Source organism: Blastomyces dermatitidis (genome assembly GCF_000003525.1).
Source record: "Blastomyces dermatitidis ER-3 genomic scaffold supercont1.10, whole genome shotgun sequence".
Lineage (NCBI taxonomy): Eukaryota > Fungi > Ascomycota > Eurotiomycetes > Onygenales > Ajellomycetaceae > Blastomyces > Blastomyces dermatitidis.
In genome coordinates, this window is record NW_025544783.1 from 1,514,690 (window position 1) to 1,542,530 (window position 27,841).

Here is a 27,841-nt window from a genome sequence, read left to right on the forward strand (position 1 = left end):
ACTAGTTGACCCATAAGCTTTTTCATGTTCCCCTCTATCACACGCCCGACAATGGTATGAGCTGTCTAACACGACGACGTTCTTACCCACCGTGAGACTCGGAAATCCGGCAAGTGGTCCTTCAGGTTTGTCCCGTTCTGCTTCAGGGACAAGTTCTGCCTTCCTGATAACCTGGCCCTTGCACCCCAGATCTGTCTTTTATTTACCTTCCTTCCAGAAAGTTTCTTGGGATCACCAGAGACAAGGCGCCCAATCGCGACTCTGGATTCGTCGTATATAGCAGAGGGCGTACGCCCCCCTTGTCAGCTACTGGGGCACAAGAGCTCAATCACCACCAGTTAACACTGGAGGAAGAGGGGCTGGAATACACACAGGAGAACTAACCTCGGCTAACATCCCCTATCTTAGGCATGATTATATCCTTTTTGCAATATGCACCTGGACGCACGTCTCAGACAGTCTCATCATAATATACAGTTGAATATATTTCAAAAAAAATCTTCAATCCTGACAAATATTCAGTGTAATCTTTAATTTTATATTATATATTGAATGAGATTTTCTAATAGTTTCAAACAGTAAAGATTTCATTGAATTCAATATAGTGATCAGATAATAATCAATACTCTGGGTAATTTCAGTAGGTATATAAACATTCTTGAGAAGATATACAATCTCATTAATAGTAAATTCACTGAGTTGAGATGACATATTGACACACTTAATAATAAAGATATGAAAGATGTGTATTTGAATGATTCTAGAGAAACGGATATTTGGATCTTTTGCAGTGTTTTGCTACTAATTAATTTCAGGGGCCCAGTTTGCATTATCATCCAACATGAGGCGCACCACAATGACTTGGGTTTTAGTTCGCTTCGATTTTGGTCGCGCATTTTCTCTTCTTGATACTTGTGCCTAGACCGTGCTACGCTAAAGGTACGACCTGTCCAGTTGGCTCATCCCTGGAGAGAAAAAAGGCCAGACGCCATGACAGCGAGATTGAGCGGAACTTGAGGATTTTGCGTAGAATGACTGGCTCTCATGGCGTCTGCGAATATCAGACAACATTCCTTCCTCAGGAAAGTTGAAATGGGGCAATGAAGGATGCATGATGTGTATAAAATCTTTCTTCCACCCTAAAGATTGAAATAAATTTCATTCTTCCTCCAATTTGTTTTCATAGTATTAGATATATCCCTCTCTGGGCCTTCGCCAACCACATATGTCTGAGAAAGTTAGGTTCGCAACACTCATCTGAATCTTCATTTCTTCCTCTTATAGATGGTTTATGTTGGCTAATTGATGCGCCTTGTCTCTAGGTTACCTCTCAGTCGAAGCATGTCGTACGCAGTCTATCGTGTTGCTAATCTCGGCGCCCCCCGTAACCATCACACAATATTCGTCGAAACTAGTGAGGATGGTCCTGAAACCGGCTGCCTGTTCCATGTGAAAGGTGACATTCAAAATGGAATGTCTTTCGAGGACAAAACCATAAGGAAGCCTGATGCATTGATTTCGTTAGTAAGCAAAGAGCACATCAGTACTCCGTAGTGTGACACATGATAACTATCTGCCAGAATATGCTACCGCCAAAGAAGCAATTCCATGGACCGAAGATACTGTATCCCGATGAACCTCTCCGCCGGTGCCAAGAGTGGACTGCTAAGGTTATAGAAGCGCTGACCAACGCTCAAGTTCTGCAGCGGCCATCATTATTGAAGCTACTGGAGTGGAACCCTCTATTTCCACAGGTCGCTGTTGAGCAAGGCCTTGCTGGGTGGACTGTACAGAAAGTGCTGAGAAGGACTTCTCTTCAGCAGGTAGTATTGTATCATCTTGATTTTGAAAAGCAGAAAAAGACATTGATGTTGATTAAATTGAGACCATAAATCAAGATACAACATGTTCAACCAAGGGAACTCGGCGTCGAAGGGTTGTAGAATTTTGGCAACCCATTCATCCCAATCATCATCCCATCTGCTCGCACACATTGCTAGGGAATATTCCTAGTAGCTGGGGTACCATCCAGCTGTTTCCCAGTCTATGATAGTCACCTCATATTTGCTATTATTGGCGTTATTGGGCAGTTGTTTAATCATAATGTTCTTGCGCTGGAAGTCTCCATGCGTGAATTTCGGCACATGGCCGCGGAAAACATGCGATAGCGATCGACGATAGAAATCAGTATTGTAGGTGGTACGATGCTCAGACTCTCCAATATATTTCAAAGCCAGAGCCTCATTCAGTGTAGCTTCAGAGTCGAAAGGGCCATTGATGGAAGGTGAAGGTTGTGGAGTCCAGAAAATACCATGAAGGAGATGTTTTTATCCAATACTACCAAAGAACCCTGGTGAGGGGAGTTGCGTAGTTCATCAAAGTATTGTCTGAGTGTTGTAGCAACTTCACACTTCTGGCAATTGGTGAAGTGTGCCCACTGAGTGTCTAGGGAGTTGCCTTCAATAAATTCCATAATGATATAGTTTGTCAACGACTCAGGGTCATTGTAAAGTGCATAAACTCGTGGGATCTTAACCTTGGTTGCTTGCTGGACAAAGAGCCATATTCACGCCCTCAAGGAGGTCAACCTGACTCGCCGCCCCGAATTTGACAACAAACTCAGTACCAACTTGAACAACCTTATACCCGTTGTGCTTGACTAGAAGAGTGGCATTCTCTATCTCCGTGTTTTCCGTAAGAGGATGTGGAATATCTGGAGCGAAATACGGCAGCTTAATAGGCAACGACGGTGTAGGCGACAACGGTGCCGGCGATGATGGTGTTGGAAGAGTTTGATTCCGGCCCCTGAAATATCGACTCCCGACAGAGTAAACAATCGGCAAAGCTGTGATAAAGAGCGCGGTGTTGGCTCCTAGAAAAAAATTCAGGGAAGCGCTCCAATCAGTGTAGAAGGGTAGCATTCTTTAAACACGGCTTTTCTTGTGGTGAAATCAATGGCAAAAGTGGCTGTTCGATGGGGAAGACACATAGAGGGAAACAGCAGTTTTTGTTCTAGGTCTATGGCTATATATATATATATGTACACGTATAGTACACACATGGGTTAGGGTGTGAATTCTATTATCGGGTAGTTGGTGGTTTTTATGACTAAATATAACTAAGATCTAGATAATATATGTTCTACATAGCTGTATGGGGCATGAGAGGAGTCAATATACGATGGATAAATTTCATGTATTGACCCACTAATGGCTCAACAAGCAGCTTTATTGCCCTTGCCAGCATTAGGGAGAGAAGTGATTGTATATTTGCAATCATGTGTGAAGGACGGTTCCAAGGTCAACACGGATAAGTCCGCAGTGATATTCATAAGGGGACTTTTTATCTAGATACAGATGTAAACAGATGCACAAATCTACAGGGACAACATATTTAACAAGTGTAGAATGGAATGTTTGTTTACGTAGAAATGTTGCCCAGCATCCAGCATGTAGTCCACATGAGCCACTGGTGCGGCTCCTTTCAGCCGGCCGAGGTACGCATGTTATTTGGCCCTTGAGATCTTCGAATAATGGAGCACAATCAAACTCCAAAAACGTTCTCCGGGGCAATAACTACAGGTCTAGCTAATGGTTATTGGGAAATATCAAAAGGGTATTAAATATTTCTAAAACCATAACAGCTAGAGACATCCATCTATCTTTGACAAGAATGCAATTGCGAAGAACAAAATTTATACACAGCTTGTGATGCCTGAAATCACGATATATATATGTATTTACCGAGGTCCGGTTTCTCTATTTCAACGCCAGTTGATTCGGTGTACGAGTTGTATAGAGTTGTAAAGGGTTGTAAAGGTCATGAATGCGTTATGGTGGCTTTTTGGTTTGATAGGGGTATTTTTTTAGAATGTGCGCATGTCGAGCACCTGCGTGATTCTTGCCTATATCTCATCAGTCATATCTCTTCAGATTTTCTTTGAATCCTTGTCGAGACAGGCAGTGTTGGATCACACTCGACACGGTTGAATTTGGTTTGACCTGACACATTGTAGTAGTCAGGATGTGGGCCGATTGTTTGCGTGCTCTGTGGCGGCCAACATCCTCTCTAATTGGCCTTGACTCTGGAGTCAGCAAATGGATCCGGCCTCATATTTACCGCATCGACCCTGCCTTCTCCGAATTGGCGGTAAGCTTGCTCCCTAGCCTTCGTCTTGTCCTGTTTGATCGTCAAACAATGTATACCCAAGTAGGTTGTGATTCGGTTGACGACAAAGTAGGCCCAATGCATGTAGGTGACAAAGGCAAACACCAGATATGCCCGCAAATAAAGCAGCTCTAGCCACGGGCTGATCTGAGGAAATCCAAATCTGGGGAGGTTCCCCAGTATGGTACCGCCAATAAGAGGAGTTATAAGTATTGTCCAGTACGGAAATGGCTGCCGGGTCAAATGAGCTAGAATTATTTTGGTTGTCATGCGCCCGATCACAAAACACATCGTTACTGCGAAAAGAACGAGCCTGTTGTCACTCAAAAGCGACGAGTAGGGCGAATACAGCCAGGACACGGCGGATGCAGATGCGACGATGGCAGGTATCCATTCCAAGAAGATGGGTAGGATAGGGAGTTTGTGGCGTTTACGGACTCGTATCACATTGTAAACGCATGCGGGAAAGTGGGCGGTCAAAAACGAGAAGCCCAGAACAAATACGAAGAGCTCCTGGTAGGTCCAATTTCCGAACAAGCTTGGGTAACCCAAAGTATCTGCCACCCGCGCTGAGTAAATATGAGGTCCGTAATAACCAGCCGCTATCATCATTAAAACTCCAATAATTAATCCCTCAGTTGGGCCATTAATATATCCAAGGTATAAAGTGTGGGTGTGATAGGTCTCCCAGGTCGAGAAAAACATAGGGAGACAGGGAAGCAGCGTGGTGAAGGCTCCGATTTTTGTCGAGCCCTGGCCCATTGCCGCAACTTGTAGAAGACTGGCTAAAGTGCAGTTTAAGGAGTCAATCCCGTGGCTGGCGGTTCAAGTTAGATATTGCGGATACCAAATGCCGGGCTGGGAAAACGCACTCAAATAATTCTCCCAGTCCGCTAGATGTACCCGTTCTCCTCGCCTGTTTCCCGTCGACGTTATCCATCGTTGAGTACCTAGGGAGGAGTAAGAGCCTATATAGCATTATAGTGGACAAAGGGTCCGTTGAGGAAATATCTTACATCCATACCCCCATCGCGAAACTGTAATATACCCATGAGGGAGCCTATATTGTAAATAATCAAATTAGCATTGAAGATGGCCGTGGCTCATGCAATATCGAGGAGGAAGCGCATACCGGCCCGACAAGATCCGGAACAGTTATCTCCAGAAGTATTAAGTTTCCAATGATGAACATAAAGCCGATTAGCGTGACCATATTTGGCGCGAGCCATAGCGGCAGGAGTTCGACGAAGGCATTCCACTGTCATTGGAGTTCATCAGTCTAGGTATGCAGGAAACCAATAGGACATCATGTATATTGGGATAGCCGTACGTAATGCTTCAGTATATATCTGGATATGAAGGACTTGTCGACGCTGGAGTACTTGTAGGTTTTCAGATGTGATAACGCATCTTCGGACAGCGACTCTTGGGCATCTACGGAGAAGAGTTATGGTAATTAGTTCAACCCGTTTCGAGCTAAAGGGACACGAGAGCTGATAAACTTACCAGCAATTCTCTTGAGGAAGTCCATTGCAGTCGCAGAGAGCGAGGGTTATTGGGCGAAGAGAAGGTGTCTCAGAAAAGTTCACCTAGGGCATTGCTGATATCAATGAAATGGAAGGAATAGGCCCAAGACGATAACTGTCCTACACAAGCAGAAGCAGTGTCACAGGGTAGGACACGGGGATATAAAGTAGTTCGACTTGGGAAGAGGGAAAGGGGATAGATCAAATACGTTCAACCAGGAGCCGTTGAAGCCCACGTGACATCCCTGCTTGGGCCGTTGCGCCGCGCAAGAACGGCGCTTCAAAGATATCTCCAAATCACACTCACTCTCAGGCTCCTGCGCCTTCACCGCAACCTCAATTAACTGTCACTACGCACCCGGTTTTGGTGCTATAGCTGTTATATTGCACCCTCTTTGCCGCAGAACGATGCCCGCCCGCTTTTAGCTCCCAAATTCAGCAGCATCACCACCAGCTACAGCTGGCGGTAACCCGCACCAGAACAAACTACGCTTCGTTTCATCGCAGATCAGCCATATCAGTTTCCTGAAGCTGGCTATGAGGCTGCGATACGCCCCCTGCGCGACCAGCGCCACCTTTGACTGAAGCCTACAATGCCAGGCGTGGTGGAAACACCGGGGCCTGCCGGCGCTGGATTAGGCTACTCAGTTGTTCACCAGAAGGTCGAGCTTGATATTGATTTTGTGAACCAGAGTTTGAAGGGGAAAACAGAGATAACTATTCAGCCACACTACAAGGAACTCAAGGCCCTCCGCCTGAATTTCCGCCAAGGAGAATTAAAACGTTTGAATGTTAGCGGAAAGGCGCCGACCACAAAATATGCAGACCCATACGAGTCCTTCCGGTTATACGGCGTCCATCAACACCAGAAACTGTCCAAGAAGTTGGAACCCCTCCTCAAAGCTCCTCCAGAGCCCGAGTTAATCGTGACAATCCCGAAGTCTGTGCGAATTGATGAGTTGGATCCATTTTCTGCAGAGGCCCAAACCCAACTTGCGCTCCGGGCTAGCGGGAGCACAGATGATGCAGCAGACGGCCAGCCTGGCTCAAAAGCCGCTGAGACCTCGTTACCAAGATATACGATGTTGACAGTATATGCGGAATTCACAATCAATCGCCCAAGGGATGGTATACAATTTGTCGGGATTAACAGTCGCGATCGCCGTTACCCGCACGTCTTCACAATCAATGCGTTCGACCCAATTAGTGGCTGCTGCTTGTTTCCCTGCGTTGAGGATATGTCGTCACGGTGCACGTGGGATATATCGATACGATGTCCCCGGACACTGGGGGATGCGCTTTATCCCAAAGGGCGTGAGTCTCAGGCGATAAATGGAACAGCGAAGGGGTGGAATGCATCACTGAGGAAACCAGGCATATCTTCGGACGATGAGTCGCTAGATATGGTTGTGACGTGTTCCGGGGATTTAACCGATGAAATAATGGATACTAAGGACCCTGCAAAGAAGACCGTGTCATTTTCCTGCACCAGCCCTGTATCCGCACAGCAAATTGGTTTTGCTGTTGGGCCTTTCGAGTATGTTAATCTCTCAGAATACCGCGAGAGCGACGAGGATGACCAGCTCGGAAGGAATGCTATCCCGGTCCATGCGTTTTGTCTCCCAGGACGGGCGGACGAAGTTAGGAATACTTGTTTACCAATGGCCAAAGCAATCGACTTTCTTTCCCTTAGTTATGGGTCATATCCGTTTTCCAGCTATAAAATGTGTTTTGTCGATGATCTCCCTTCTTCCGCATTTGCAACGGCTGCACTATCGATTTGTAGTAACCGCGTTCTCTTTCCGGAGGACATAATCGACCCAATCTATGAATCCACCAGGTGTCTGGTACACGCTTTAGCCTCTCAATGGATTGGGGTTAGTATTATTCCGAAAGATCCAACAGATACATGGGCTATACTGGGTATTTCTTATTACATCACGGACACATTTATGAAAAAGCTGTGCGGAAATAACGAATACAGGTATCGACTGAAGCAGATGTCGGATAAAGTTTGCGACCGTGACATCTCGCGACCTCCCATATCCGATATGGGTGCCCTGTTGCGAATAGACCCTTCGGAGATTGATTTCATAGCTTTAAAAGCACCACTAGTTCTTTACATCCTGGAGCGAAGGCTATCGAAAGCTAGTGGAAAGGCTACCATCTCCCGAATCATTTCTCGGATTTTTCTGAATGCGAGAATGGGCGACCTTCCCAACGGTGCTCTGACAACATCCTTTTTCCAAAGAACGTGCGAAAGATTAGGACACACAAAACTCGACTCTTTTTTCCAGCAATGGGTATATGGTGCTGGTTGTCCGCGGTTCCTAGCCACTCAACGGTTCAATAAAAAGAAGCTGGTGGTTGAAATGATGATTCGGCAAGTTCAATCCGAACAGGCAACGGTCCGAGATTTAGAAAAATCAACATTTATGAGAGAAGTTAAAGAAGAAATAAAGAACATCTATGCCGGCCCGGTGCAGCATGTATTCACAGGCTCCATGACTATTCGAATACACGAAGCGGATGGAACGCCCTATGAACATATCGTTGAAATCAAAGAGGGTGTCACCAAGTTCGACATCCCATACAACACCAAATACAAACGCCTTAAGCGCAATAAACGGCAGAAAGAGCGTGCAGCTGCCACATCTGGTATGGACCCAAATGCCGAACTCCAAGACGATGTCTTGCTATATTGCCTTGGGGATGTGCTGCAATCCGAGGAGGAGATTCAAAAATGGAAGCTTGTTGAATGGAGTAAAGAAGACGAAGACCGAATGGGCCAGGAGTCTTACGAGTGGATTCGAATGGATGCTGATTTCGAGTGGATATGTAAAATGTCACTCACAATGCCAGGCTATATGTACCTATCTCAGCTGCAACAAGATAGAGACATCGTCGCCCAGCTTGAGGTATTTACGTTTGTTACCCATTATCTCCAAGAGATTTGTTAACATCCTCTTTGCAGTCAATCCAATACATGGCCGCCCAGCGCGAACATCCTCTAATATCGACTATTTTCGTGCGTACTCTTATGGATCGACGGTATTTCTACGGTATTCGAGCGGCCGCTGCCAAGGCACTTGTAAAACATGCTAAAGATGAAGTTGACTGGATTGGACTGTACCATTTGGAAACCGCATTCCAAGAGCTTTTCTGCTTACCAGGCTCACCCATGACTCGCTCCAACGACTTCTCGGACCGGGCAGCTTATATTCTCCAACTGACTATACCCCAAGCCATTGCACAAGTTCGAGACAATACCGGCAAGACGCCTATGAGGGTTAAACGGTTTCTCTATGATAAATTAAAGTTTAATGACAATTCGAACAATGAGGTATATTGTCGCTATCTTGCCTTGGGCTATGATAATTGATTACTGATATGATGAATAGCTTTCGGATTGTTACTATATTGCTGCACTCATGAAATCCATTTGTGAAGCTTTGCTCGGGCGAAAGGAAACCGAACCTGGCAGCGTTGATATGGATTTTGATGTGGAAAAGGAATTAGAACGACAAGCAGAACAACAACTGGACCGGGATTGCATTGCTGAGATTGACCGTTATAGGCGAATGGACGAATGGACAACTTCCTTCCAGAACATCTACTCAAGAACTGCAATTGAATGCCAGCGACGATTCATGCAGGCTAACGTTATCGACTTGGATCTTATGCAGTTCCTTCAATACACAAGAGCTGGCACCTATGAAATGCTTCGTTTGGATGCTTTCAACATATTGATCGACTTCGACATCTTCCAGAAACCTGAGCTGCTCACGTGGTTCGTTTATGTGATGTCTACGGACCTATCACCCTGGATCCGACACAATCTGCATGTCGCCTTCGGTCGAGGACTTGCTCCCATTGCCTTCGGCGAGCGTAATGTCGAACAACAACCGGAACCTAACAACAGCTTAATCATCGAACAGGAATCAACTACTGAGGTTCGCCAAGCTAATCTTGCCCGTAGACAAACGGTCCCCGGTGCGTTGGAGGCGTTGAAGCATGAGCTGGAAGGTAACGCGGCATTAAAGGAAGCCCTATGGGCAGCGTGCAATTCTCCCACCGTGGGTTTAGCGGAACTATGCGATTTCGTCGACATCTGTAGTGTCTTATACACCCCCATCAATGAAAAGATGGTCGTTCTGAAATATCCTCGGTACTGGAAATTGGAAAATCGGGGACATGTAAGATCATCCCATTGCCCTTTAACTAACGTTGTATTGTATCAGTCGATTGTATCATCAGGAAATATGATAATTAACCCAACGAAAAAAAAAATAGGGCAAACTCCGATTTTTCAAGGGAGGCCGTTTCCGTACTGCCCTAGTGGCTAATGGAGGTGCCGCCGCACCGGCTCCCAATGGTACACTGAAGAGGAAACGCGAGGAGGGTGCTCCTCCGCCGCTCAGCCATAAACTCACCCTGAAAGTTCCGAAGCTCTCTTTAACGTCATCCCCCGCAAACTCCCAAGCAACCCCTCCATCAACGATGCCGAAATTGAAATTGAAGTTCAGACCAGCGCGCTCATCCATGCCACCTCCCTGATGTTAAGGCCTTTTCTTTCCCCCTATTCTGTTTTGCTTCTTGAGTTTTATATTGGCTACTCATGGCAGGGTTTACTATGTCAGCGGTTATTTTCGTCGCGTTGGGGTGTTTGTGGGGAATTGTTTTCTTCTTTCACATGTATTTGTTTCATTTTTTAGGGAACGAAGGCTACAGCCGTGAGGAAACATGACATGAGGCTGGCATTACCGATGTGAATTGCACGGTATCTCTTGAGAAAGAAGAGAAAAAAAAGGCCGACTAGGGCTATTTTATTTAACGTCAACGTACAAGTATACGTGATGTATTTTACATTTACTCGAGCCAATTTTTTATTAATCGACATTTATTTTGCAGCCAGCCCATAATCCTGCTGGCGCTGGATCGGATTTCCGTTATTCAAAGTATATTTAATTTCTTTTCATTTTTTCCCCTCGAACTCCTAGAACAAAAGTCGAAACAAACATTGAAACGCTTCTCAGCCATCGCAATAAAAGAAGACATAAATTGGGGTAAATAGGAACCACCAGCCCATTTTCTTGTACTCATTAACACGCCAGGATTTCCCTTGAGGCACAGCTACCGGGTATCATCGATCACCGATTCTCTCGAGCGCCTATAGGTGACGGAAAACGGGGTATTGTCAGCTATCTGCTTGCATTACACCTTCTAGCAACGACGCAAAGGCGGGGAAACAAACCTCGAGCATAACGACTGAGTTTCCGCGAATGACCTAATGGACAGAAAATTGCGACCAGGTCAGTGTAGTTCATACTAAAGGGTTAACCACAAGAGATCAATATGTACACATACCACCATGCCTAGACGCACTTTTTCGCCTCCGTTCTTTTCTTCGACGGCTTCGTCCAGGACGATGTTCATGAACACCTGCATTGTATTCCAACATTAGATTAACTAGCGCATTTTGTGTACGCGACTTCAAGATAAAGAGCCAAATAAATATCCCGAATAGAGAGAGATAACTGAGGCACGCGAGGAGTGGGGGGTTGAAGCGCGTACATCGTAACCGCGCAGAATTCCAATGACTTTGCGGTTGCCGTTGAGTTGAACGAACAACCGCTTTTCCATATACTAAATGTCAACACACGCGGATTAGTCGTCAGTATTCCATGGGAGGTTAATACCAAGAGGAGCGTTTTCTGGACTTACCTTCTTTAACTCTGGCTGTGCTTGAGGCATTTTGGAAGAAGTTCTGGATTGTAGTTTAAGATGGCCGCTCGAACTGGTGCGGTTTGCGAGCTCCAGAAAGTTGAAGCAAGCGCCGGAGCAGCGCCGGAACAACAATTTGCCGAACACTACTAAATAAACTGACGCCAGAGCTTGTTCGTTTGGACGGGGGGCAGAACTATTGGACGAAGAGAGCTCTCTTCCCGAACAACCGCGTTTTTTTTTGTATTTCTTTGGGTTTTGCCTAGTTGGTAGGAGGAAACATGAGCTCTCTTTTTGCTAATCGTCGCAAAGCTCGCAAGGTGGGTACGGACGAAGACGATAATGCGCAGAATGGCAGCGAACAAGGTCTGTACTCTCCAATTTATATTTCATGTCTGCATTAAAAGGTCCGCGGGGTTAAACGCTGACTTTAAGAAGATACAGAGCCAGTCGTCCGGAGACCGAATACGAAGCCGAAACAAAAATCAAAATTGCGCCTTTCGTTTGGACCCGGAGGGACTTCTATGGCCGGTGATGAGGAGATGACCGAAGGCGAAGTCATCACTCCCAAGAGAATTGGAGCTAGGAAACACATTAAAGAGAAAAGCGGGCTTCAGCGGGCTTGGGCACCGTCAGGGCCGTCTGAAAGTATACCTCTCCGGGTTGGTCCAGAAGAAGATCGCCCGACCTACAATAAAGAATACCTGAAGGAGCTTCGTAATTCCACCCCATCCACCCCGAAGCAGTCGGGCTCGATACCTACTAGTGAGGACGAAAAAGAAAGGCAATTAGATATCGCCGCAAAGTTTGGAGAGATTGTGCAGGTGTCAAAGCCGTCCACCATCCCCACTGATGCTGAGATACGCGAGAAGAAGGAAAGGCGTGCTCGCCTTGCCATGCAACGGGGCGAAGACCATGAACAAGATTTCATCTCTCTAGATGATACGGCTGACGATGACTGGTCGTTCTCGCGAAAGAAGGAGAAAGTAGAAACAAGGCTTGTTCGGGACGACGAAGATTTCGCGGAAGGGTTCGATGAATATGTAGAAGATGGCAAAATAGCTATAGGCAGGAAAGCAGAACGCGAAAAGCAACGGCGAGAGCGAGCGGAGATGAAAGAACTGATTGACGAGGCGCAAGAGTCTTCCGAGGCGGATGACTCTGAAGCCGAGCGCAGAGCAGCCTATGAAGCGGCTCAAACTCGCGCAGGAATGGAAGGTCTGCGTCGCACTCACGAGAGCCTTCCTTTACGACCGAAAACGCCACCTAAAATCACTCCGCTGCCACGCCTCGCAGACAGTTTGGCCCGGCTCAGGAATTCCCTCAGCACGATGGAAAACTCAAAGGTCCAGCTCGTTCTGAGGATGGAGGAGCTTCGAAAGGAGAAGGTTGAGATATCGACCAGAGAGGTAGAGATCCAAACGTTGCTGAAGGAGGCCGGGGAAAACTACGAGAGGCTCAGAGCTGAGGCAGGTCTCAATCCGGGCGATAAAAGTCTCATTCCGGGGACTGATGTCCAGGGTGATAGAGGGCTGGAAAACCTAGGAGGACGCTCTGAACTACCGTCTGAAGACGAAGCTTCTGACTGAGTGTGAAATATCAATTGCCTAGAATGACTTTTCCTTGGCGTCGCCCATTGCTCTTGCTACAGCCTGATACAAGGATGACATGGCGGCTCGGTACGACATACGTGCCTTCCACCAACTGGGTGAGCCGCTTCTCCTGTCGAGGTAAAAGAACAAACCTCACAGGGAATGCAATCTTGCATTGTCCTATATATTATTCAACCTTGAGGGATTAATTCGACTTTTATTGTTATTTTGGGCGTATCATCATGGGTCGCCCTTTATTTCTAACATTTAGTCGCGACTCTCTACCAATCCACCTGACTACAAGAAAGGGGTAGGCTCCGTGCTTTGATGTATGCTGAGTTGTTAAGTCTTGTTAACCCGTCTGTCAGAAAACCACGTCGTTGCGTTCCATGGATCGCATCACCCCTGGACCAGACCGATGAAGAGCATCCACGTCTTAACCATCATACCGATTCTACCCCTATTGAATTATTCTTTGACCTTTTTTTCGTTGCAAACCTGTCTACATTCACCGCCACTCATGAAATAAATAATCTGGAAGGTTAGGATTTTCGTGTGTCAATACAAAACCAGGAGAATCGTGCTGATACTGATTTTGTTATTTCAGCGTTGTGGTCTTACGTTGGCTTCCTCAGTATCATCTGGTTTACCTGGCTTCAGGTGGCTCTGTTCGACATTCGTTTTGCACAGGATTCTATATTTGAGAGGATTTGCAAAGCACTCCAGCTTGCGACTATGGTTGGGTTTGCTTCAACTGGCGCCGGCTTCGCTACGCAAGTCCGTGATGAGAACGTCTGGGCATTTCGTTCGCTGAGCATCCTTTTAGCCTCCAGTCGCCTGTTATTAAGTGTCGAATATTCAATAGCTGCAATATTTTTATATCGTACAATGCAACTGGCTTCCAAGAGGTTACTGTGGATAGTTGTGGTTTTCATCGGAACTGGGGCTACATACACCGGGGTGAGTTTCTCACGGTACAACTATTCCGGAGGAGAACAACACGTTAACTCATTGCTCAGCTTTACTTCGTTTTTAACAACAACACGGACACCAGAGGAGAATATGTGTGGACTTCTTGGTTCTTGATATTCGCAATCGAAACCCTTGTTGTGATGTCAGTATCCAGTCGCACGCCCGGAATTGGATTTGAAAATACCCATCTCAACGTTCGGATGGGCCTTCTGACGCTTATCATTATTGGGGAAGGCGTTATCTCCGTAACCAGACTCGTCAATCAGACAGTTGGTTCTTCTGGCTGGTCGAAATGGTCCTTTGTTCATATACTTGGCGTGACTACTGGAGTAGTAAGACTCCTTCCCAGGATAGGCAGACTTAACAGTGTGATTAATATGCCTATTTAGTACCTTTTATGGCAATCATACTTCGATATTTCGCCTCGTGTGAAATACGGAATAACCAACCAACAGATCTGGACGCAGCTACATTTTCCATTTCACGTTATGCTTGTCCTTCTCTCAGAGGGGTCCCAAATTCTGGCCCTGACTCTAGACATTTCCCTGAAACTCAGACATTTGAGCGATAGCATTCTCTTTGCATGCGAGCCGCCAAGACCAGACCCTCATTTTGCTATCGACCTACTCAACAGCACAATTTTGGACATGGACATTGACTATACCAGGGGTGGTCTTGAAGAGCGGCGCTGTATACAATCTATCTTGCAGGATCTCCGAAATAGCCCCCAATTGTGTCCATCGTTTAATGGCCCAGGGTCGCTCACACATCAACGCTCGCACGACCTGATGGGAAACGTGACAACGAGCCTCTTCTCAAGCATGGGAATAACGCTACCAGTTGACGTGGTGGAGAGCGAGAAGCTGTTGATGTTGTACTTACGGCTGCTTGGGTTTGTGTATATATACTATTTTGTCGTCGCGTCGTTTGCTATGTTCATACTCGCCGCTTTTGTCTTTCTTACACAGCGCCATGCTGGAAAAATATACGCATGGGTGGCTATTACAACTCGTGTTCTGCTGGGAATTATACTGCTAGGCATGGTCGCAATGGTGGCGAATTTCCGTCTAATCTACAGTTATATGACAAGCCCACTGATTATTTTTACGTTCACGTTGGCGCTACTCATAGGTGAGTTGCTCGCCCATCTCATCTTGCATGAATACCCGTGCTCCTCGCCTCCTATAATAACCGGACCACTGCAACGGGGCTAATATTCTCTGATGTGATTTGCAGCGTTATTGGTTGACAGAGTGTTGGATTCCGTTGCACTGAAAGTGGGAAAACCAAATAGTGATAGGGAGGATAGAGAGGTAACTGGGACGGATACATACGCCATGTTCCAGCTCAGTCCTATGACAACTTCTGTTTCTGATGACAATACGTTGGATCATTAATTAGCATCTGCGCGCAGGGGCTGCATGATTGCCATAAGAAATTAATGAAATCATATTCCTTTGAGCAAAATTTGTATTCCATGGGTTCTATCGATTTCCCCCCCAACCGGAGAACAGCTGCAAAACGCCAGGGAGGTACACGTACGTCCGTGGCAATGACGAGCGCCACAAACTCGACTGATTTATCTTCTTACCCACCAGTTGCACATATTAGGTCTCCATGCTGATAACCATAGTCCAACTAATCACCACCCAACTACCACCTCCTCCGGAGGGAAAATTGGCTGGTTAAAAGGGCAAGAATGATTATACAGATAGATAGCTCTGTCATAAGCCACAAATTCAAACAAATCAAATCACAGCCTCGACTTCCCTTCCGCAATTCTCAGAGCCGTACTATCAACTCTCCGGCCCTCATCGTCCTGCTCCGCAACTTCCAGAACAGGTAATTTTGCGGGCATGATTCGCCTTGGATTCGAACCTGGCACGACGTCATATTCAGAGAAATCCGATACGTTGCAGTATTCCCGAAGGAAGTCTTCGTCTAGAGTTAGGAGGCCGTTTACCGCGGATGTAGGGGCATGGAGTATGCCGAGGATAGCGGCCGAGAATATTGACTTTTTTTGGATAGAGAGGTTTTGGAGTTAGTTTTCTGCTCGCTTTTTCATTTTGGGGTATTAGTAGTGAAGGGAGGATATTATCATACGGGTTTTCGCAAATCTTTTGCGAGTGAGGGCTCCTTGTCTGTCGATCTTTTGGTTGCAGCGGATTCGATGGACTAAAGTTTCTGGTTATAAAAAGGATGTATAGCGGTGGATTGGGCCTGAAGCATACTACAGCAGGCCATATACTGGTAATGGCCATATCCTTCCGCCCCTGGCGAACGAAATCCATCGCCAGCCCCTTGGTTAGGACGCTCATTCCGACCTTGCCTAAAAGAATATGTTAAACTCCATCTGCAAATACCAAAAGATTCAATCTTCATCAGAACCACGCCGCTCCCGAGGGCCCACCCAACAACTCAAAGCTCGCAAAGCAAGCAATAAGTATAACTTACCCATGGCATACGCCGTCTTCCCTCTGAAAAACCTCGAATAAATCGGAGGCGACACAACAACAATCCTACCCTTCCACCCATTCTTCCCAAAATAAGGTAATGCCGCCTGCACACTAGCGTACAGTCCTTCAGGGTTAACTTGTTGCATCAGCTGGAACCGTTTGACAGGCGTATTCTCAACAGATGACCACCAGATGGCCCCGGAGTTGTAAACCAGGACATCCAGTTTACCGTAGGTATCAACAGTCTGTTTGACGAGACGTTTGATGGCGTCGACGTCTCTGGTGTCCACTGCCAGTGCGATGGCTTCACCGCCCGCTTCCCGGATCTCCCGCTCTACGGTGTTGATGGTCGATTGTGGGGAGTTGGGATCGGGCGGGAAAGGGGTGGTTTTGCTGGCGTCCGAAGTTGTTTTTGCGGATACAACCACTGTGTATTGTCTGTCTAATTAGCCAATGCTGTCCATGATACATGTGCATGATATGTTTGTAGATATATAGACTTGGGAGCTAGAGCTGTACGAACCAGCATAACCGTCCTTTGCCAGGTCTATAGCAATTTGACGTCCAATCCCGCGAGACGCTCCAATCACCAATGCCACTGGTTTGATAGTTGCCATGGTTATTTGATGAATTACAGAAAACGCCCGAGGAAGGATGGACGAGAAAGATATGGAGAGCTAACGGCCCGTTGTATTTTGTCTTAGTCCATCAATTAAGCTAGTTCAAAGTGAAAACAAGTTGATATTATTAATTCATGATACGGGCCATACCTTGCCTCAATACTAATGCCCCGAAAGCTATCATCTGCTGCGTAGATGCTGGACAGAAAAAGCTCGGCTCTGTCTCCGGCAAATTGTCATTAGTAATCCAAAAGATGCCGAAAGCTTGCCGCACCTCGGCATCTTTTTTGCGACGAATAACTAAACCTTCTCCATTGTTTAATAGATAATTCAGATAAGCTGTTTCTATCGTCCCTTGCGCTCAGCTGTATGTATTCATACAGTTATTTTTAGCTCTCGTTGTTGTAATCCATCTCGAAGGGACAAACACCTGAGTTCAATTCTAACAGCTGCAAGCTTAATCTAACACCATGGGCGGAAAGATAGAAGCATATTTCGACTGCTGTGAGTCCTCCGCTTCCTCCTCAATACCAGGTACACTCGTGCTGACAGCATTATCACGACCATAGCCTCTCTGTATTCTTACTTCGCTTTCCTGCACCTGCTCAGGAACCGCGAGGTGCTAGAATCCTATGGCATAGAGATCGAGTATGTATTGACACGTTTGAGCAATGATATATATGCATCAAGACCAGTTCGCGATGCATTTTGGATCAATTGTTAATTTAATTTCATCCGCATCTTAGCATATTTCCAGTTTTCTTGGGTGGAATCAATGCTGGCTCAGGTATGGACAAATCCCCAAGTCGTACATACATGAAACCACAAGCAGCGAGCTAACAATCTAATTAATTCCTCATCTCAGGCAATACACCCCCCTGGACAAACCCCGTCAAGGCAAAATACAGCAAATATGACGGTAAACGGGCCGCCAATTATTTCAAAGTCAAACCCATAGTTCCTCCACCATTCTTCCCGCCTCTTACAATTCTAGTAAATTCAACACCCCCTCCCACCTCCCCAAAAGAAAGACATCCCCTGAACCATTCACTAAATCACCCACCCACCACCAGCCCCAACGCGTCGCTACCTATATCAAAGCCAACTACCCGCGCGACCGCTTCGAGAAAACCTTCCTCCTCTACTGGACCTACATGTTCTACCGGCAAATCGATCTCAGCAAGCCTGAGAACGTGATCGCCCTGCTCCACGAGGAGAAGTACAGCGACGCGCAAATCGAGGCCATCATGAAAGCTGCGCAGAGCCCTGAGGGGAAGCAGGCGCTGACGGACCGGACGAAGGAGGCGCTGGACCGGGGCGCGTTTGGCGCGCCGTGGTATTGGGTGACGAATGCGGAGGGGAAGGCTGAGCCGTTCTTTGGCAGTGATCGGTTTCATTTTATGTGGCTGTTTCTAGGGGTGCCGTTTCGGGATGTGGAGATTGTAGGGAAGGGGGCGAAGTTGTGAGAGGGTGAGGGGGTGAGGGGGTGAGGGGGTGCGGGTAGAGTGCATGGGGGATATGTTATGGGTGTGATATACAATGATTAGATTTGACTGGCAACATATAATGTCGTGTGGATATATTATTAAACTAGGTCGATTTGTGGACATATCATGGTTGATACAAGAGTTCAAATAAACATTAAACATGTATGTTTCTTCATTTCTTCGCTGAGCGCTCTATCATCCGAAGAAAACAAAGTCAGACTCGTAATACATCAGGCATACCCATCATATCAACAACGCCTCTGATACCCATAGAGGCTTTCAAAGTATAGACATTCATAACTTGACAAATCCAGTATCGTTCCGCACCGCAAAAAAATCAACCTTTGCCTTTACGTCCCTTCGACGCTTTCCCCAGCGACAAACCCTTTCTCATCGCCGCCTCCGCCACAGCAGCCCTGGTACGCATACCGCCACCCCCACGCCCACCATCCCCTTCAATGCCAACCGCGGGAACTTCCAAGCCTGCATGCAAAATATTCATCCGCAGCAGCTGAATGTGCGCCGTATTGACATACTCCTTGACATTCTGGATCACAGCTGCTTGCACATTTTCTCTTGTATTCGTCTGCGTCGTGACAAGCACGCCCTTCTCGACGTCAACACGTGCATCGAGCGTTCCCTTCTGGATCATATCGATCAATTCAACGATAAACGGCGACTTTAGATCGATGGTGCCGCCATTGGGTTTGATTGACGCAGCCTGGCCTGGCGAGAACACTGTAACCATCGCATCGAGCGTCACCCGGCTGTAGGGGATGATGTACTGCTGCATAGCCTTGGTGCGGATGCAGGAGTAAAGCACTGGCACGTGCTTCTGGAGATGGATGTCTAGGAGGTAGTCGGCACGGTAGGCTTCGAGGATGTCCAGGCAGAGCCGGAACTTTGAGGCGCAGAAGAAGGAGATGGCGCGGCGGATGTGGGGTTCCAGTTCGAGGAAGTTGCGGAAGGATTTGTTCTCCAAGACGTGGGTCTGCAGGTCCGCACGATCCATGGACGCGAGTGCGCAGAGGCCGCCATATACGGCGATGTCGTTGGCTGAGATTACCTCTTTGTAGTTGTCCGCTATGACTGGATCTGTGGAGAGGAAGTTTATTGCTGCTGAGTGGTAGGCAGATGAGGCGAGCTGGGATAGGCCCAGTGCAGCGAACATTTTGGCTTTGCTTTTTGCTTCGTCTTCTGGCTTGAATTGTAGATTGCGTAGACGCTGCACGCTAGATTGGACACCTAGCCAGTCGCCGCGGTCAATAGCGACGTTGATGTTTTTGAAAAGCATAGACGCGATGTGAGACGTCGTTGTGCAGTATTCTCTCATCCGAGAGTAGGCTTTGGAAGCGTTTGGGAGGTCCCCAATGCGATGATAATGGTGGCCAAGATCCTCATTGCCCATCTGTTATCAACAATGAATAAGCGAATGTCCTAGAATGGCGGCTATATTTGACCGTGAAAGATGACAAGATTCACTCACCCGAATGCTCTCCTTAATCAAGTTATTCTTATATCCCTTGAGCTCATGTTCCAACCGATCTGTCTCAGCCTTCACTACTTTAGATGTATGATCAACCCATGCAGCATCAAGTTTAGCTTCCGGGTCTTGCGGAGCTACGCGAGCCAACGCTTCAACAGCATCGGTATAAGAATTCACATCCTTCCCGCCTTTCGCGTCTGCAACTGCCATCTTCAAAGCCTCAACAGAGAGAAACGTTGAGCAGGCTCCGATCAGGTAGAGTCTGGCAAATTTCGTTCTCCCTGTACGTACAATACGGTTAGAAAAAAAACAAAAACAATAAAAACGAGCCCAATACCCCAGAATGCAGAGTAAAAAACATACCACTGTAGTTACTAATATATGACTCCAGATCGAATTTCGGCGGCTCTGCGCAAGAAAAATAATCAATACTCCTTTCCTTTAGCCATCGATTCATCAATTCATTTCCACCCATCATCCCCCCACCTCACCCACCACACTCCCACACAGCGCCTTCAAAAGAAACTAGGAAAAAGAAAATAACATACCGTCAACCCTCACACCCTTCGCCTTACCGCCCGTCTCACCAGGAATACCCTTCCGATTACCACTACCATTACCCTCCCCAAGACCCATGTTCATCTCAACATCTGCGCCCGCCGCAAACGGTGCCGGACTAGCGAGCGAGTCCATTCTAGTCGCGAACCGGGGCGCGGGAAAGGGGAATAAAGAAGGAAAAGGAAAGGAGGTTGGAATATATGCCGACTTTGTGTGTTCGCCCAGCGAGGAATGTGCCCAACGTATGGTATATGGTATATTTGGATTTATTGCATCCCCCCACACCTCCTCGTTCGCAAGTGTTCCCCGGCGAATATCTCCCTCCAGATAAATCCCCGCGCTTCTAGTGTATGATAGGACCCCGCTCACTCACTTCTCTCTCTCTCTCTCTCTCTCAATCCGGGCCCCCTGTTTCTTATTTATTTCGATTCGATTCGATTCGTTCCCTTCCGTTTCTCTCTGGTGGCAGGATCTTGACAAACAGAGGGAGCAGGTAGTCGACTTTTTTTTTTTTTTCTATTTCCTTATTCGTAGTTCGTTAGGTTTTGTAATGGAAAACGCAAGCGAAAACCGTAAGAAGGCGTTGTGTAGAAGCTCTACAGAAACTTGAACTGGGCAGGCAACAACCCCCCGCTGCGGTCAGTTTTATAGTTCCGAAAAGTTTTCCAAGATGTCTGGAAAATTATGAAGGATACGGGCAAAATGTGTTACTCACCAAGCTCGTGGGGAAATGACGAAAACAAGGCGGGTGCAGTCAATTGCACATGAGCCGTTTTAAAACCGTCTGTAGTTGGATTTATATCTTGTTTAGCTTGTCCTTGTGTCGGGCTGCGGAGTGCGGAGGTTTATCGCAGCTATCATTTAATCACGTGATTATACGGTTTGGCTTATTTAATACGGGGCTGGTGATTCCATGACTCTTAACTTTCATTTCGTATTCTCTCTCGGAGAAATAAAGAGATTTTATTAGAAGTGTATCAGTGAATTCTATTATCTCAGACAGAGAAATTGAGTCAAAAGTCTCAAAGCTTCTGAAGAAATTTAACTGCTCTGCGGCGGAGCCTTGTCACCCCCGCCTAGGGGCATTACACAAAAAGCAAAAACCAATGAAGCCAGAAAAATAATAATAATAATAATAATAGATCGGAGACGAAGAAGGGGAATAAAATAAAATATATATCAAGCGGAAAAAAAAAGCCCAATATCACAAAGGACATTTTACATCCCTCTCACCCCAGGTGCACAGGGAAAGTATAAAATGAAAAACATATTTAAAATCACAGTCCCCCCCTTCCCAGCTCACGCCATCAGCTCATCAATGTTAACCTCATCGACCATCCCACCCTCGGGCATGTGTCTCATCAACGGCACGGCAGCAGGGCCCATGAGCCCCACGAGACCCGCGCTGCCACCCATATCTCCATCCCAGGGGCCTCTCTCCTCCTCCGTAGCTCCATGCACTGCGTCGGCGCGCTTCAGTGTCTCCACGTCCAAATCCGTGACATATGCGTCACGGCCTGTGCCGTTGTCGTCATTGGCGCCACCGAGTAACTTCAACCGGACCTCGAATTCGTTATCGAGCATCATCTCATCTTTCCAGAGGCGGCGCTGGCCGTCGTAGAGGCACAGGACACGCTTTTTCATTTTCATTTTGTTGGTCGCGCAGCCCCAGGATGGGGGGTAGTTGTTGCGGTTGTTGCGGCGGCGGGAGGAGGTGGGGCGGGGTTTTGTTATGCCGGCGGTTGTGTGGGTGGTGGAGGGGGGTTTGGAGAGGGTGTTTGAGGAGGAGGAAGGGGTGGTGTTTGTGTTTGTGCTGGAGGTGGAGGTGGATGAGGCGGATGATTTTAGAGAGCCTTTGCCGGCCGCGGGGTTTCTGGTGTTTGAGTTATTATTATCGTTAGAGTCGTTCGTATCATCATCATGGTCGTCTGTTTGGTTATGGTTCGTTATCACGTCATTGGTCGTGTCGACAAGCATGTGTTTCTCCATGGTTTGCCGCACAGCATCGTCGGAAGCCACTTCTGTCAATCGCTTGAGATTAATGGCTTCGCTGGGCTCTTCCTGTTGGACTACGCGCAGAACACAGTCATCCAAATGTTCATAGAACTCCTGTGCGTTGCTGAACGTCGACGAGCACGTCGAGCATTTGCCTGTGGCATCGTGACAGTAAGTGGCAGCCTTTCGATTTGACGTGGGAGGGGTTTTCTTGCGGCTATTGGGCGCGGTCTGCTCCACGCCATGCACAGAAGTCAGATGTCGCTTGAACACATCCGCCCGGTTAAAGCTTTTCTCAGCAGCAGACCCGGAACCGGGGCAAAAGCCGCACACCATCGTCCCTTTGTAATGTGTCAATGTGTGCCTATTCTTATCGTATTTCCTACTGAATCCCTTCAGGTGATATTCGCAGGTTACTATCGGACACTTTTCTGGTCGCTCTGATTGATGGGTAAGCATATGCGCCTTTAGGTCTTTGAACACCCGCCCACAATCCGGGTGGGGGCAGCGACCCTTCTCCTTCCCTTTCTCTTCGTAGTCAACACTACCCGCCAGGGGACTGCGTTGCGACCGTCGCGAGTTTTCGGAGGATATGGACGACCTTCTTCCAGCAAATGAAAGCGGCCGAGGAGTGAATGATTGCGTTAGGTACGGGGAGGGGAGAGCGGATCGAGGGTGTTGTTGGGGGTGTAATGTTTGGGATTGTGGTAAAGGTGATGCGGCGGGAGATGTCGAATGAAAAAGGGGTGATCGTGTAAAAGCATATTGGATTTCCTCTGCGTATGATGCAGTCGGAGGCGGGTAACTGCTTTGTTGTTGCATTGGCTGGATCAATGACGGGTCTATGCAAGCCAAATGGTAAATTAGTAACTGTAGAGAGCGCATTGTGACGAGAAGATGGTATCTCAAATATGTAGAGTTAAGGAAACCGGAACAAAAAAGACAGCAAAACACGCAATGTATCACGATCACAGTGTTGGGTATCATAAGGAAATGAAAGAAAAGGCAAAGCGGCAATAAATGAAACATTCAAAAAGCAGGCACTGCACGGGATATCAAGTAGGAAAGTCAAAACACCAACAAGATGACTCGAGCGGCGGCACAAAATTTCCGCTACTCTGTTTAAAGAAAGAGTTTTCAAATGGCTCCCTATTCCTAGACCCTGGAGGCTTAGGGCTCCTCTTTGGAGAATGTAGGCTATCTCGATGTTTCATCCTAGCCTCTGCAGTGGACATCTTCCTCGCTTCAAGGGTTGTTACGCATGAGTCTTGGGTCAACGACCGCTTTCTGCTGGGCATCTCTGGCGAATACATAGCTGGAGAATTGCCACTCAGAGATCGGGCCACCGGGGAGGCCAGTGCACTCCTGCGTGTGCTAGTTCCGCTGGTTGAACCTTTGCGCTGTGATCTCCCGCCTGCCAGAGGAGCAGTGCTCGTAGGAGGAGACATGGATTGAATTGGTTGATTTTTGCTAGCCATAGATGCAACATCTGAGTGTTGCCATGTGAAACCAGAGAAAGAGAGTGCACCAAAATGGCCATCTACTACTGGAGAAGATGCGGATGCAGATACAGAAGAGATGTTTACATGCTGAGCAATTTGTCTAGGCAGTTTGGGCGCCTGCGAAGGTTGGACAGAAGAAAAAGCATTGTGACACTCACCCACGAAGCTATCTGGGAGCTTTTCATGCGCAAACATCATATCAGCTTCCATGCCAGCACTGACGTATTCCTGCGGGTAGCCATCGCTACCCACTGTGGCGGGTCCAAGCCCCGAAGCGCTGTTCATGTCGATCCAGCTGTCCTGGTACGGAGAGCCGATAGTGGACGATGAGGTGCTTGGTAACGAAGGACCAGATACGGATGAGCTTGTAGATGCGCTGAGGTCGGAGGAGAGGGTGGTAGCTATGGAGGGAGAAGCAGAAGGGTGATGTGCATAGGAGTCGTATTTTTGGTTGTCGTGCTGTTCGCTACTGATGTTGTTGCCGTACAAGTGTTGGGGGGCCTCTACCAAAAACGAAGGAGTTGCTATGAAAGAGGCCGTGCCTACGGGAAACGGGTTGAAACCAAGATGATTGTAACCGTCGATATTTAGCGAACCAAAAGGATCATGCATAGAAGGATCCATCGAGAGTTGCTGAAGATAGGATTGCTCGTGATGAGAACGCTCCAGCGCTAGCATTGTCGGGCCGTTGGAAGGGGAGAGGGCGGAACCACACTTTTTGCTCAACCACAGAGCCAGATAGAATGGAAAAAGAAGGGGGGGAAAGCACAGCCTCTAGGAACAAAGTTTTTCTGGCGTCGTTTCTGCGGTAGATCAAATTGTTCATCCAAAAAAAGTATGGAACGGGAGCCAATGTCAGCAGAGCATCAGGCGAATAGTATTTGGGCTATTTTATATAGAGCGAAGTCAGCTGACTGGATTGGTTCATATCCAAATTCGATCAGCGGCAGAAAAAGCAACCAAAATATTGGACGAGGAAAAAGAAAAGAAAGGGTTATGAGCCGCGAATCATCGTACCAGTCAGAACGGGAAGCAAGACTATTTTTTATTTTTATTTTTTTCCCAGCGTGAAATTTTTGTTTCAGCGGTTTCTTCGCGGTTGGAATGGTGGTTGGGTTGTAATGTCTGTCTGCAGCTGGCGCCAAGCACAAAAAAACACGGAAAGGGGAGGGGGGATTTGGTCCACGGGTCGGTCCGATGTAGTTAAAATAGGGCAGGACAGTTGGCGGAAGGAGAACCAGTCCTCTTTGTGCACACAAAAAAGGGAGTTCGTGAGGAGGATTTTGCCCCTGGGGAACTGGCGGAAACGAGGGCACAAAAGCCGAGTAAACAACACGAGCACTGGCAAAGGAGTGGACGAGGGTGCTGGAAAGCAGCCAGGGCTAGAGATTTGGCGGGCGTGCTAGGACCGGGAGGGCGCAGCCAATGAGACCGCAGGATCTCGTGGTATGAACAGGACAGGACGGGCAAAGGATATCGGGGCGGGTAAAGAGGCAGATTGGGGGAGAAAGAGAGGGAGAGGGAGTGGTGGTTATCGATCGATTTTCTCTCCCTATGCACGAATGCCTTCTTGTTGGTCTGTCCTAGACCGACTCGATCGAACTCGAGGAGATCTCGCGGTGGCAAATGGCGGGAAAGGCGAGCTCTATTTATTTTTGGGTCTGGGGGGTTTTCCGTTCGATTTATTTTATTTTCTTTTCTTTTCTTTCTCTTTTCCTTTTCCTTTCCTGTTTTTCTATTTGTTTTTCTTGTATGTTTCCCTGTGACTTTTTCTTTGCTTCTAGTAGTCGGCCGAAGGCAGAGGAAGGGGAAGATCCATCCACACAAACAACACAATGGAGAACAGAAGTGTGGTCAGGAGGAGAAAGATGAATAAATAAAAGGAGGGAAGGAGAGGAAAGTAAAACAATAATACCAGTAAATGAAACAAAAGGGAGGGGGGAGGGGGATATATAAAAAAAAAAATTCAAACAAGCCAGGAAGAGAGGGTGGACGACGAGTAGTTTTTATAAAAGCCAGCAGCGGCGTGCAGAGCCGAGAGCGAGCGGCAGCGAAGGGGTCATATCGGGGCTCTTGATTTGTTTGCCCTACAGGGACAGCGAGGAACATGAGCCAGCACCACGCAACCCAGCACCGACTCGACTCCAGACTCCAGACTCCAGACTCCAAGAACCCAGAACCCAAGAACCCAGAACCCAGAACCCACCCCCCGAGCGAGGCGCAACAGCAAAACCCTCCGCTGCCCACGCTATGTCGCAGCAGTCATAATAATAGGCCCAGTAAGGAGCCCAATAGCCCAAGCAGCACGACCACGCTCCACCCTTCTGCACCAGATATGTAATGTACAGTACGGTAGTGATCTTTTTGCTGGCTTTGATCTACCAGACTGCCACTACTGCTGCTGCTAACTGCTCCTCCCCCCCCTCCTCTCTGCATCATCATATCATCGGCAGTGAGTGCGCAGCCACGCTAAGTCCCAGGGCTGGGATGTGCTCACTGGGCCCCGGCAGTGGAGATGTGATGGCCTAGCGTGGTATGGTACGGTGTCTGCCACTGTCTGCTTGTGTCTGTCTGCTTGTGTCTGCTTGTGTGCGTGTGCGTGTGCGTGTGTGTGTGTGTCTGTGTCTGTGTTCTGATCTGGGTTCTGCGAGTGTGGATGCTGCTACTCTGCTAGCGCAGGTCGCAGGCTCCGCCGAAGTTACATGTGCGGTACAAACATGCGTATTTTCAACAGGACTCGAGAACTGCAAAAATAAAAAAATACGCTCTCTCGCATTACGCCGTTGGAACCCGCTAAAATTAAAAATACGGCGTGGTTGGTCCCCCGGCTGTTGAAACACGCCTCAATTGGCTACGTCGGGTTGAATTCAGCCTACTAAAAGGGATCGGGGGCCGTACTCCGTACACATTCATAATAATTACAAGAGGGCCAGAAGGGGAAGGAGAAATGCTGACATGGAATCCCTTTTGGGTTATTCAGGTGGAGGCATCATGATCCTGCTGAGACCCGAGTCTTTTGTCTGTCCATTTTTCCCTGCGGAGAGGAGAGACCAAGCCAGGCAGAAACCCCCCCCCCTACGATTACTTGACAAGACGTAGTTACGCAGCGTAACTTACTGCACGTCGTTTCTTCTCGTCCCACGTAAGGGGGTTGAATGTTTGCGAGGGTTGTAAAGGAAGAAGAAGCATCGGCAGCAGCAAAAACAACAAAGGCATGGTATGGTATTCAGGTATTTCCCGTCAACAATATCCCTTGTTAGAATTGAAACTCGAAAATCGTTCAGTTATATGCAACAGTCCTATAATGTGCATACATGCGCAATGCATGTAATAATAAATCCAGTTTATGCATATATGCACCCACCCTCCCGTGTGAATCATCGGGGTGTGAACTTCGATCCCATTTCTCACCGTTCTTCGTCATAGGGCAGACCCCAGCTTCAACCACCCGCAGCCCTCATTGTTGCGGTATGCAAAACTCGATGCGACGCCCATGCAAGATTGGACAATGCTCAACATGTGCTCTCTATCCTATCTCTGTGCGATCGTCTATCCGCGTAAGGCTGAACTGCAACCCGCAAATTGGCGGGATTGATTTGTGTTCCCTTCCCGATGAACCCTATTATTATTAACTACTATTGATATGATGTGGCAGGTTCATGGACTATGATTCGCAGCTTGCCCGCAAGGCCCCAATATCCATCCTACTTCCCTATTTTGGACTGCCCGCTTCAGGACTCAGTTCACAGCTCGATG

At 47.5% G+C, this 27,841-nt stretch overlaps 11 protein-coding genes across 12 annotated transcripts; 5 read left to right on the forward strand and 6 right to left on the reverse strand.

The window, feature by feature from the left end:
* The first annotated feature begins 1,114 nt into the window (after positions 1-1,114).
* Positions 1,115-2,219, forward strand: BDCG_08007 (uncharacterized protein). Its single transcript, XM_045423778.1, has 3 exons — positions 1,115-1,242; positions 1,323-1,524; positions 1,581-2,219. Exons 1-3 carry the CDS (start codon positions 1,226-1,228, stop codon positions 1,890-1,892), a joined length of 531 nt encoding a protein of 176 aa, XP_045272640.1. The 5' UTR covers positions 1,115-1,225; the 3' UTR covers positions 1,893-2,219.
* Positions 2,010-2,921, reverse strand: BDCG_08008 (phosphotransferase enzyme family protein; the record flags this gene model as incomplete). Its single annotated transcript, XM_045423779.1, has 3 exons — positions 2,010-2,254; positions 2,350-2,544; positions 2,627-2,921. The coding sequence occupies 3 exons, from the start codon at positions 2,919-2,921 to the stop codon at positions 2,010-2,012; spliced, it is 735 nt and encodes a 244-aa protein (XP_045272641.1).
* A 217-nt stretch (positions 2,922-3,138) lies between these two features.
* On the reverse strand, positions 3,139-5,870 carry BDCG_08009 (sn-1,2-diacylglycerol cholinephosphotransferase). Its single transcript, XM_045423780.1, has 6 exons — positions 5,674-5,870; positions 5,498-5,601; positions 5,300-5,425; positions 5,184-5,227; positions 5,040-5,117; positions 3,139-4,984 (listed from the first exon to the last, which is right to left on the reverse strand). The coding sequence occupies exons 1-6, from the start codon at positions 5,696-5,698 to the stop codon at positions 4,069-4,071; spliced, it is 1,293 nt and encodes a 430-aa protein (XP_045272642.1). The 5' UTR covers positions 5,699-5,870; the 3' UTR covers positions 3,139-4,068.
* On the forward strand, positions 5,387-10,881 carry BDCG_08010 (transcription initiation factor TFIID subunit 2). Its single transcript, XM_045423781.1, has 5 exons — positions 5,387-5,619; positions 5,677-8,611; positions 8,668-9,036; positions 9,095-9,889; positions 9,987-10,881. Exons 2-5 carry the CDS (start codon positions 6,287-6,289, stop codon positions 10,248-10,250), a joined length of 3,753 nt encoding a protein of 1,250 aa, XP_045272643.1. The 5' UTR covers positions 5,387-5,619; positions 5,677-6,286; the 3' UTR covers positions 10,251-10,881.
* BDCG_08011 (small nuclear ribonucleoprotein G) lies at positions 10,384-11,724 on the reverse strand. Its single transcript, XM_045423782.1, has 5 exons — positions 11,418-11,724; positions 11,268-11,339; positions 11,061-11,135; positions 10,948-10,980; positions 10,384-10,863 (listed from the first exon to the last, which is right to left on the reverse strand). Exons 1-5 carry the CDS (start codon positions 11,445-11,447, stop codon positions 10,837-10,839), a joined length of 237 nt encoding a protein of 78 aa, XP_045272644.1. The 5' UTR covers positions 11,448-11,724; the 3' UTR covers positions 10,384-10,836.
* BDCG_17718 (uncharacterized protein) lies at positions 11,699-15,378 on the forward strand (the record flags this gene model as incomplete). Its single annotated transcript, XM_045426794.1, has 7 exons — positions 11,699-11,783; positions 11,862-12,981; positions 13,378-13,550; positions 13,617-13,969; positions 14,029-14,313; positions 14,371-15,112; positions 15,218-15,378. 7 exons carry the CDS (start codon positions 11,699-11,701, stop codon positions 15,376-15,378), a joined length of 2,919 nt encoding a protein of 972 aa, XP_045282393.1.
* Positions 15,227-17,247, reverse strand: BDCG_08014 (oxidoreductase). The gene is made up of 5 exons (XM_045423783.1): positions 16,961-17,247; positions 16,436-16,864; positions 16,213-16,310; positions 16,085-16,156; positions 15,227-15,995 (listed from the first exon to the last, which is right to left on the reverse strand). The coding sequence occupies exons 1-5, from the start codon at positions 17,052-17,054 to the stop codon at positions 15,735-15,737; spliced, it is 954 nt and encodes a 317-aa protein (XP_045272645.1). The 5' UTR covers positions 17,055-17,247; the 3' UTR covers positions 15,227-15,734.
* A 50-nt stretch (positions 17,248-17,297) lies between these two features.
* Positions 17,298-18,837, forward strand: BDCG_08015 (DSBA family oxidoreductase). Its single transcript, XM_045423784.1, has 5 exons — positions 17,298-17,561; positions 17,627-17,705; positions 17,804-17,844; positions 17,923-18,050; positions 18,131-18,837. Exons 1-5 carry the CDS (start codon positions 17,528-17,530, stop codon positions 18,521-18,523), a joined length of 675 nt encoding a protein of 224 aa, XP_045272646.1. The 5' UTR covers positions 17,298-17,527; the 3' UTR covers positions 18,524-18,837.
* Positions 18,583-21,395, reverse strand: BDCG_08016 (COP9 signalosome subunit 1). The gene is made up of 5 exons (XM_045423785.1): positions 21,304-21,395; positions 20,579-21,199; positions 20,394-20,438; positions 20,031-20,311; positions 18,583-19,952 (listed from the first exon to the last, which is right to left on the reverse strand). The coding sequence occupies exons 2-5, from the start codon at positions 20,721-20,723 to the stop codon at positions 18,882-18,884; spliced, it is 1,542 nt and encodes a 513-aa protein (XP_045272647.1). The 5' UTR covers positions 20,724-21,199; positions 21,304-21,395; the 3' UTR covers positions 18,583-18,881.
* Positions 21,396-21,438: 43 nt separating this feature from the next.
* BDCG_08017 lies at positions 21,439-26,822 on the reverse strand. 2 transcript variants are annotated; one of them, XM_045423787.1, is made up of 3 exons: positions 25,103-26,822; positions 24,244-24,971; positions 21,439-23,425 (listed from the first exon to the last, which is right to left on the reverse strand). In XM_045423787.1, exons 2-3 carry the CDS (start codon positions 24,761-24,763, stop codon positions 21,888-21,890), a joined length of 2,058 nt encoding a protein of 685 aa, XP_045282394.1. In that variant the 5' UTR covers positions 24,764-24,971; positions 25,103-26,822; the 3' UTR covers positions 21,439-21,887. The 2 variants fall into 2 exon arrangements, with proteins under 2 accessions (XP_045282394.1, XP_045282395.1); XM_045423786.1 differs by having other exon boundaries at positions 21,509-23,425; positions 23,665-24,971; positions 25,103-26,733.
* Positions 26,193-26,426, forward strand: BDCG_08018 (uncharacterized protein; the record flags this gene model as incomplete). Its single annotated transcript, XM_045423788.1, has 1 exon — positions 26,193-26,426. The coding sequence occupies one exon, from the start codon at positions 26,193-26,195 to the stop codon at positions 26,424-26,426; it is 234 nt and encodes a 77-aa protein (XP_045272648.1).
* Positions 26,823-27,841: the final 1,019 nt, after the last annotated feature.